The sequence below is a fragment of the Orbicella franksi genome, chromosome 11 (assembly GCF_964199315.1).
Source record: "Orbicella franksi chromosome 11, jaOrbFran1.1, whole genome shotgun sequence".
Lineage (NCBI taxonomy): Eukaryota > Metazoa > Cnidaria > Anthozoa > Scleractinia > Merulinidae > Orbicella > Orbicella franksi.
The window spans coordinates 28,198,933-28,209,090 of NC_138155.1; the positions used below are offsets into that span (position 1 = coordinate 28,198,933).

General features: G+C 39.2%; 1 protein-coding gene across 1 annotated transcript; it reads left to right on the forward strand.

Annotated features, from left to right (window-relative positions):
• Positions 1 to 920: 920 nt before the first annotated feature.
• On the forward strand, positions 921 to 2,555 carry LOC145502984 (uncharacterized). The gene has a single exon (XM_081482401.1). The coding sequence runs from the start codon at positions 1,339 to 1,341 to the stop codon at positions 2,308 to 2,310; it is 972 nt and encodes a 323-aa protein (XP_081338527.1). The 5' UTR covers positions 921 to 1,338; the 3' UTR covers positions 2,311 to 2,555.
• The last annotated feature ends 7,603 nt before the right edge of the window (positions 2,556 to 10,158 follow it).

Below are 10,158 nucleotides of genomic sequence, written 5' to 3' on the forward strand. Positions count from 1 at the left end.
TCAAATGCTTGTTTGGAAGTGGTGACACCAAGGCGGTGTTCAAACATCTATATCCAAAGTATGATAAGCATACAGAATCTTCTTACAATGTTTACACAAAATGATGCAAGTAGGTAATGAGAAAAAAGGAAATCATCAGCTAGTTGTCTTTCTTGACGTACTACCAAACCTTCTAATCTCATAGTAAAACAAGTCTACGGTTTATGTTATTGGAGCATAGGAATCAGAAAAAAAAAACGTTCGTTGCGTAAAAAGTCTTCAGAAATATGAGAAGGTGCGTCGAAAACTGCTGTTTTTTTAAAGTTTTGCCTCCGTTTGTAACGAGCTGTTTTTATTTGGTAGTGTTCCTAACACAGTAAGGTCGCTTACTAGGTGAACCGAGGAAATCACTGAAGGGCTTCTATTAAGGAGGGGGCAGGGGGGTTACGAGCATCCCTTTAGCCAAAATAACCCGTATCCCCTGCGTTAATTTAATCTTCCAAATGTTAACAATTCTCCTACTTTATATCCCGGGATATCTATTCTAAATGTCCCGTATCCCATTACCTTTTCCCTTAAATATCCTGTTTCCCGGAGCTCCCGATAGTGAAGTTTGGAAGATTCTTGAAACATAACTCTTTGTTAAGAATCACAACAGTCATTGTGACGAAATCATCCCACTCCTCCCACTAAGTTCCTGTTGTCTTCGCCGAAGTCTCCGACGTGTTAGTTTTTTCCGTGTTAAAACAAATATAAGGGCTTAAATTTCTTGTTTTTGACCTATTTACTTAAGATTGCAATTAATAAAAGTGAGCATAAACATTCTTATCTCCTTTACGCCTGTTCTGGCAACTGTAGTCGATAAGCGATGATCTGGTTTGATAATCGATGATCTGGTGTGATAGTGATTATCGCCCGTGGCGTATAACCCAGCTGTCAGTGTATCATAAACACTTCTTAATAACTCCTCGCTTGCTTTAATAAATTAATCCGGATCAGCAGGCTGCCAATTAGTTTCCTGAGGTGCACAACGCAGCGATATTTCATACAATTCTGCGCTGAGAATTGAATAAAGTCGACGAAATATTTTTCGGACAAACTTCAACGCCGCAAGGTATGAAGCTATATTTACGAAGGCTATTTCATATACAAATTAGCAACGCATCTGTCCGCTTGGTGTTTCCTAACCCCCTGCTAAGACCATCAATGCGGCACAACCTAATAAGAAAGGAGGTCGACCCGTATAGCCTTCGGCACGTAGATAGCTCACAATTTGTTAACAACAGTCCCACGAGTTGTGTTCTCAATCAGATTTTTTCGCTAAACAAGGTATCAGCGTAAAGTCTCAGTCTTCTTAGCATGTTTGCTGTTCACTCCAGTCGCCAAGAAGCTAACGGTCTCGACACAAGCGCGTTTCGGTTCCCGTTCATTGGAGACGAGAACGATTTATGTCAGTTGCCGCGTTCACAACTTGAACCGCAGACAAAAGTACTTCATAGAACGATGCCCAAAGACCTGAAGCTAGATCAGTCTGTGAAAGAAAAAGTCACAGAAAGCAAAAAGCCAAGAAGAAGCAGTACAGATGAAGATGAAGACGAAGGGACAGAGTCCAAAGAAGCTCGAAATCTCACCGAGACGTTTGTGGCCGTTATCGCTCAAGGGATTTTGAGTGTGCCATCCAAGCGCATGACCTTGAGCTCCATTTACAGTTTCATCGCCAAAACATTTCCGCACTTTGACAAAGAGAAAGGACCAGGCTGGCGGAATAGTGTGCGACATAACCTGTCCAGTAACGACTGCTTCGTGAAGGCGAGCAGAGCGGAGAATGGAAAGGGGCACTATTGGATGATTCACCCAAAAGACTTACCTGAGTTCGCCAAAGGGAATTATCGAAGACCGAGGAAACCTCGCAGACCCAGATGCAGCCATGCTCTAGGATGCACTACAGATCGAGGTGTGCTTGGTTTACCTCTAACTGCAAGTCTATTTCCTTACCCGCATCACAAACCGTCTGCAAGTTTGGACCTCCCTAAGCCGCACCCTTCAAGTGAGCCTTTCTCGCACCCATTTGGAGTAACACCAAACAGGACTCCATTAATCCCTGCGTCGTCAAGGTATGACTTCTACTCAAGAGAAGCGGACACCGCTCGTTTCCCTCTGAATCAGTTCCATGGCTTCTCTTCCCCTCCCCCACCGTACGGACTCTTCTGGCAGGATAACCCCGCTTTCAGGAATTACAGCTCACACTTTCAGTCATCTACGTTTCATCCGTACTTGTATATGTCTCAGGTCTCGCAGTCAGAAAATACAATAGGCCTCAATTACGCTTAGAACATCTCCACGTTAGTGCCTTTACTTGTGAATACAACAATTGCACGCTTACGTTTAGAACTTGATATTTTTCGAAAATAAAAGATAGTCTTGGCACAAAAAAGTAAAGTAGCTAGCAAATACGACTGGCTGAATTATAGAAAGTCGTTGCGGACAAAGCGTACTAGAATCATAGGGTCATTAATAGGCGAATTCGTAAAAAAATTAGACCGTTTCATCTATGTTTTCACTTGAAAAGACTGATGTCATAGGCTATTTCTGATCTTGAATGGAGACATTTACAAGAGCTAAGTCTGCGTTACTTGTAGAACAAACAATCAAGTACTTCAAGAAAACATCGCCGGAGAAGTGACGTCTATGATAAAATATCACTGAGGTGGTCATTTCTCTGGCTGGAAAAACTGAAGCACTCATAAGTTTCTTAAGTGTACATATAAACCATGTAATTATACTGAATATGCGTGAATAGACTAGTAAATTGCAGAGCTTTACTCTTAAACTTAAAAGAGAACATTCAAGACGATATATTGTCCACACTCAGTCCGTAAAACATAGATACAGGTATAATTAAGTCTCTGTTTGTGGTACGATCTGTACAAACATGTTATCGCCCGCCATTGATGTTTTCAGCACCCGGTCAGTAACACGGCTATTTATAATTATTAATAATATTATTTTATGCTCCCAGTTCAACTGGCTATGGAAGGAAATGCATCGCATATGTTTTACCGTCCTAACAAGGCTTTCATTGTGTAGTTAGTCGTAGGATCAACTTAAGTCAATTATCATTTTGTAATTTTGTTCTCAAGGTGACGATTTGTATAAGAATAAACACTTTCCCTCAAAAAGGTCGCACTTGAGTTTTTATTCAACAAGCTTCGATTATCACATAGATGTCGAGCCATTATCGTATTCTTAAGTGTCAAAGGTGTTCATTTAACTTCATTTGAAGTGTTTGTTGAAAGTGATTGATACAAGGCGGTGAGAACAGAGGAAACCGTTGCCTCGAGTCATGTTTTCAAAATGTGGCTTCCATTATGTTCGATGTTTACAAACAAGGAAACTAAACCAAAACATTTTCAACCACTACCAAGGTCGACATTCATCTTGGCTAAAGAAGTGTTTACATGTTTACAAAATGTACGGTCATGTTGACATTGCCGTTTCAAATAAAGCTAAATAATTACTTAACACCGGCCTCGAAACACAATGGTGTCGGCGATGGAACTCCTGACTCAAACAAAGGCTCTTTTCTTAAGATCTATTGCTTGAGGTTGAATAAACGAAAATAAACACTCGAGGCGATGTATTCTCCAATGCCGACACATTAACATGTAAATGCAGCAATCAAATACATCTATCTTCTCACTAAGCAGATTAATTAACGAGGTTTGTTTATACCATCTTATAGTGCGCTAATACAGTATCAACGACAAAATTAAGTTCCCTTGAAACTAAGATACAGCAATCTCTTAACAGTTGAAAACTGTATAGGATCGTCGACGACTTCAGTCAGGTTAGCCTTCGTGAACTCTATTCAGGTTCTTATGACTACACGTGTTTGATGGTGACATTATGAAAACAAATGCCGTTTTGTTTAATTAAGCAGGTTGACGCGAGACAAAAGAAAAGTAAATATATTAAGTGTCTGAAACAGTTAATTCTTTTGACCAATTTGCTTAAAAACAACTCGTCAACCGCATCCCATTTGATGACCTTGGAACCTGTTTTTCATGATTTTTTCCCAGACCTTTCTGTGTGCGTCCAGCCCAGATTAGAAGTGACAAAACGTGGGCAGTGTTGCAATACGTTCGTTAAATAAACTCCACATTTGAATAAAAGCGTGACACATTGTCTAGAGATTCATAATTGTCCCATCTTATCAACAGATACAAGATCTAAGAGATGCTGAATAAGATACGGCGAAGCTAATTGACTTGTTATCGTAAAAACCCTTAGGCGAGCGATTCTCTTATGCAAATATTTTCGAAACATGACAAGATTGCGCAAGAAGATTAGTATCAAGACGTGACTTTGAAACACTCTCGAAACAAGCAAAGAATGGTACAGAGACAAATCCCAGGGGGTATGTAGTGAAGTCATTTTAACGCTTGGCGCATTTTGTGTGTAGCGTTTTTGTGGACACTTAAGTAGACCATATCTGGCACTGCTGGATGTAAACCTGATTCCTTAGTCAAAGTACTAACACCATTTATTTTACACATCTAGCGAGGCACTGACTTTGAAGCCTTAAGTTTGTAGTTATCTTATTTGCCAAAAAGAAATGCACTATTAACTCTTGCCACACCAGACCAAAACGCCGTTTACATGTTTATCCTATCACTAAGAGACCTCCTGTGCTGCTATTGTACGGTTTTGAAATGATCTATGAGCATGAGGTATGATAAATGAGTGTTAAGCATACCCAATGAGTAAACATTGTCGTAAATGACGCCGTTTAAGTTGTTTAAAAGTAGTCTACTAGTATTGGTAATGGATAAGACCGCGAACGTCGAACCTGCTCGCAATATGGCTACTGAAAAACCCAATGCCAAGGGCGTTCAGGTTTTTTATTTTCAAAACATCCATGGTTGTTTTTCGTCTGATTTCGGTGGAGCGGAGAAGCTTTAATTTTGTTTATTAAACAGTAACTTTTCCCACGGTATTTCTTACCTTTCCATTTTCAACAAGATAATTATACTTTCAACTGTGCTCTTACTTCGTTTTAAATGAAACTTTGCAATACGTTAACGTCAAACAAGTGATCTTGGCATATTATATTTTCCGCAAACAACCAATAGGAGACAAACAGACCTTAGATGGTCTTAAAACAATAAAACACTAATTCTTGATGATATCACTTTGATAAATCGCGCACAGAAAAGAAGTTGCTTCGACATAACTGCTTTGTTTAACAGTCGCTAAATCTTTATCATCAAGGACATGTTTAAGGACAACACCAGAAAAGTCAAAATATATCATACATGGTAAACAGTACTGGAGTCTTTACGTAATCTTTTAATAAGTGGAGTGAAGAAGTTTTATTTGAATGATTGATTGCTAGTTTAAATGGATAGAACAAATATTAAATTATCTTACTGATATCATTTGTTGATAAAATCCCGTAGGGCATCGGAGGGTTTTTTGTAATAATCAGTACACTTTTCAACCAGGGTATAGATATTCTTGCCAAAACCACTATTAAAAAATTCAAATTGAGTCTTGCAATACGACCGTGGTTTATTTGCAATAAAGCTATTTCAAATTCGTCTTCAAGTTATTAAATTTTGCAATAACTGATTGGATTTTTTTTGTTTATGTCTGGTTTAAGGATTATGAATGAATGGCTGAATGAGCGGGCCGGGTAGCTCATAAAAGCTACCAACATGTGCCTTTGGCCATGCTTGTTAATAAGAGAATCCAGCTGGAACAAGGTAATTAACTTGGCATGTTTAGAAAACACCGATAGGCCGCTTGGCCTTGAAGTTGTAAAACGGCTTGTTGCAAATGATGAACCAGCTTTAAAAATGTCACTGGACAAGTGTGCAGCTAGATTGTGTCGGACGGCCGGGAAATAAAACTAGGAAAATGCAGAATGAAAGCAGGCAAAGGAAAAATAAAACGAAAGCAAAATTTCTAAGGCATAAGGGAACAGTAAAGCAGCGTTAGAAAGCTAGTTAACAAGTGACAATATTTGCAAATTGAGAAAGAAACACAGGAAAATGAAACACAAGAATAATCTGGAAAACTTTTCCTCGATCATGTAAAAAAGCTGTTCTTCTTGCGTTATACGACCACCAAACTGTTAAGGCAGGCTCAACTGATTGTGAAAGGTCTAGACGCTCGAGGGCAACTAAGTCTGGTTCCCACGGACGCTCCCTTAAAAGACGCGCCTTTTGTCCTCACCTTTGTTCTCTATTGTTAACATTATATAAAGATTTTGTGGGTGTTATATCAAGAAGTAACATTGAATATGACTTTTAAACTCTAGAGTATGTGTTACGATTGTAAAAAAATTGATGTAAAGCAATTATTGCTTCACGAAGTTGATTTAGAAACAAAAATAATTAAAATTAAAAATTAAAAGACAAAGTTAATTTAACCCCTGCTGAGAACATACTGTTCAAGTATCCGCCATGTTTGCAAACACACCCGCGGAACGCACAACAAACACCACGTGGAATCCCTGCAGTGAGATTTCAGTAAAATTTCGCGCCTGAACCAGAAAATCAAAAAGAAATCTTTGCAAAATAAGGGTTGTAGTTTAGAGTAGAAAAAAGCTAAAGCGTGCGAGAAAAGACTCTTTTAGGAATGATTGGTCATTTGCAGCTGTTGTTGCAATGACCTTGTCAATCAAACGGTTTTCAATGGCTTCCACTAAGGAAATTAAAATAAAGAAAATCGGAAAAAATAATATTAAAACGGCGAAAAGTTAATCAAATTATTACGACCTTAGCTGCATTGCCACTGCGTTCCTATAATTCCGACCCTCTATTTTCCTCTTCTTTACTTTTTTGCATCTTTCGAGATCCCACAAATATCCTTTCCAATGATAAGGTCACATGACATCTTGTTGCATGCTTATTCTTTATGTCGATTGTTCCATTGCAGGAACATCAAACTTAGGCGGATTAAAGACTCGCTGTGAACGAAGTTTTAAGTTTGAAATGGCTCCAAGTATGTGAAAACTACTGTCAGCAAGGCAGAAACTGCTTATATTCAAAGAAGTTTCATCACAACAACCGTACGTACACAAGTCATGTTAGTTTTAACGCCATTAAACGAGCTTATAACAGGCACGAATGACATTCATTGTTGGTATCACTGAGAGGGCGTTATTTTGAGGCAAAACGATAAATTTAGCTGTTAGTAGTTTACGTGCCTCTCATTTCCCTAGAGCAGAGGTTTTTAGTGTTTGCTTAACCTGAGTGCGCACAATAAGCGTGGGAAGATTGGAGAGATAAAATGTAAAGCACCCTTTGAAACTTCCTTCTGACGCCTCTACAGGGAAGTATGGTATCGGTGGTACGCTTAGACAATGGACATGAAAAGCAAGCTGAAATGGAGAGTTAACTTACTCTTTACTTCTTAGATTTTCTTAGACAATATGATTAATATTATCCGCAAGCGCTTTTAAGATGAACCTCTGGCTCGAGAAAGCGCACAAGCACGCCCCGTGTTTTTGATATTGATAGATTGCAATAGCTGAGGAATAGCGTTAAGAGTTTTAATTGAGATTTATTAGTAAGCGATGGTTTTGAAATCAGTCCTCGCGCTATTGAAGATGAAAGGACTCTTACGTAAGCTGGCGTTGAATGCAAATAGCTACTCGAAAACACAGGGCATCACTGGCTCTCAGAGTTTTACTAAAATATCAACGAAACAGACTATAACCAAAACTGCATCAGCTGGAACTGAATATCCAAGGGAGCTTTTGTTGATTTACAGTCATATGCTTGTCGGAAATGTAAGACGTCTCCTCTCGGGGATTAGAGTCAGAAATAGCTAGAAATCGTCTGTCGTTTTAGATTAAGTATATGTGGGAAATCTGAGAAATGTAGAAATACCAAAGTACAAGGTAAAAACCCAGCGAGATTCACGGGGCGTGGAGCTCTGAGCCAATCAGATTGACTAAAACACGATTCTAATCCGGCTTTCGGAACTGGGATTAAATTAGCAATCTAGAAACTCTTTACATGGCCATAGAAAACTACCACCGGTATAATACAACCTGAACCAATTGTCTGCCTTGAAATAAACTTACCTAGTTAGAATGGAATGCTTTGAAAGAGACAGGCACAAGTCTCCATAAAATGCAGGGATCCTTCGATAAGCCTACCACTCACGATTAAAAATTTGTCAGTTGCAACTGAACTGTCGAGCAACAAATTGTCTATTGTTCAATATTGTAAGAACATTCTGAACATCAAGCGTTGTCACGAAGTCTTCCGCGCTACTACCGTGGGTGCACATGTTAGTTTTTACCATCATCCGAGGCGGGAACCCACGACGAATCCCTCCAGCATTTCTTAAGGGAAAACGATGCAGTATATGTAGCGGTTTCTCCTACGCAGTAGACGCTTAACCAAGCAGGCACACGGCCAAGAAACACCTCTCTCGCGCTGTGGTTTAAGAAATGAAATGACTGCTATACACTGGCTAGCCTTGAATGTAAACGGTTGATAGAGATGTAAGTTGAATCATTGGCTCTTAGAGACTTAAACTTCCGACGACAGAAACTATTAACCAATACAACATTTGAAACCTTCGAAGACGGCAAAACAACCTGAGAATAGAAAGACCAAAGAAGGTTTACGGCCCCGAGGGGGTGGGGGAGGGGGGCTCCCATATGAAAAGGTCGGGGATGCTCGACGGAAAATTTGAATGAAACCCCTTTAAGAGAGAAATCTGGGTGTGGCTCAAGCTATATTTCACCCCTAAAAGGCACCTCTTAAAACGGAATAGGCTCGATTACCAGCTCTGAGCCCATCCGATTATTTAAAGCAGCATTCCAATCAAGATTTTAAATTCAGTTAAATTGGCAATTTAAAAACTCTTTACAGGGGGGAATAATTACCGGTAACAATAGTTAATCCTGGATGATTTGGACCTGACTAGAGTGATGAGCTCAAGAAAACCTGGCCCGGATATCATACCCGAAGAACCTGATCAATAACTATGTAAAGAATTCGAAACGGTGTATAATATCAAATCAAATGTTGAATGACTGTTGTCCGGTCAAAAGCATCGAACGGAACAGAGACACACTTCATCCTATTGAACAACTCTTCAGCTTCAATTTAGAATCCAGGGGGATCAGAAAACAATCATCTTTGCGAACTTGACCTCGTTGAACAAGTACGAATCGGACAACGTTTTACAACTTCGCGAAACGTGACAGAAGTTGTATCAAACGTTGATTCGCGCGAGTTGAATAATAACGTTTCCACATCGTTTCCGAAAATTGCCAACAATTTTACCCGACACACGAAATAAATGGAGCAATAATTGCACAAAGAATTACACCTTTATCTGGGCTTCCACAGAAACCGTACTGTACTCGCTGAAAAATTTAAATTCCAAGCGTCAACAATGCTATATTAATGACAATAATATGAAAAATGCTGGTGTCCAAATTTTTGAACAAATTGCGCAGCATCCCGCCCAAAGAAACTTCGCAAAACTTCCGTTTTTATAGAGATACTAATTAACTCTGGCTGAAACATTGAGCAACATGTCACAAACTACGAAAACCAAGAAATTTTGGAACGATAAGCTGTCTTAGAAGCGCCTAAAAAGTCTAAAAATTCTGTAAGTAAAGTTCACTTACGATCGTCCTCGTGAAAGCCTGAGTTTTGTTGCAACCACGGCTGAAGTTCCTGTCAGGATGGTCGGTAGCCAAATTCATCCAATTTTCTTTCATTGTTTTGGCTCTCCCTTTGTTTCCAGCGTATTTTCTTTGATTTACTCGCCAAAGAGACATTTTATAACACACCTTTGCTAAACACTTGTTAACTGAAGTCAATTTGGCTCGTTTTTGTGTCAAAATTTTATCGCTGGAAAGCCAGTGAAAGTCGTGGTGGTAGCCGTGAAAAAAGGGCGCGAACTCTGTTGTGACGTCAACAAGAACCTCTTCCGTCACTGATAGGCTCTTTGCAGCTGGCGTCACGTGACCACATTTTTTCTTTTAAAAATTTTTATTATGGGCTATAACTTAAAGAATGACAGAAATGGAAAGAGCATATTAAAAATACTAGAATGGCCAAGTTTGAGGTCCCTTGCATTAAAGAGTAAGTTTATACGACAGTTTGAATTTTCAGAAAATTTAGAGGATTTGTATGGAAGTTG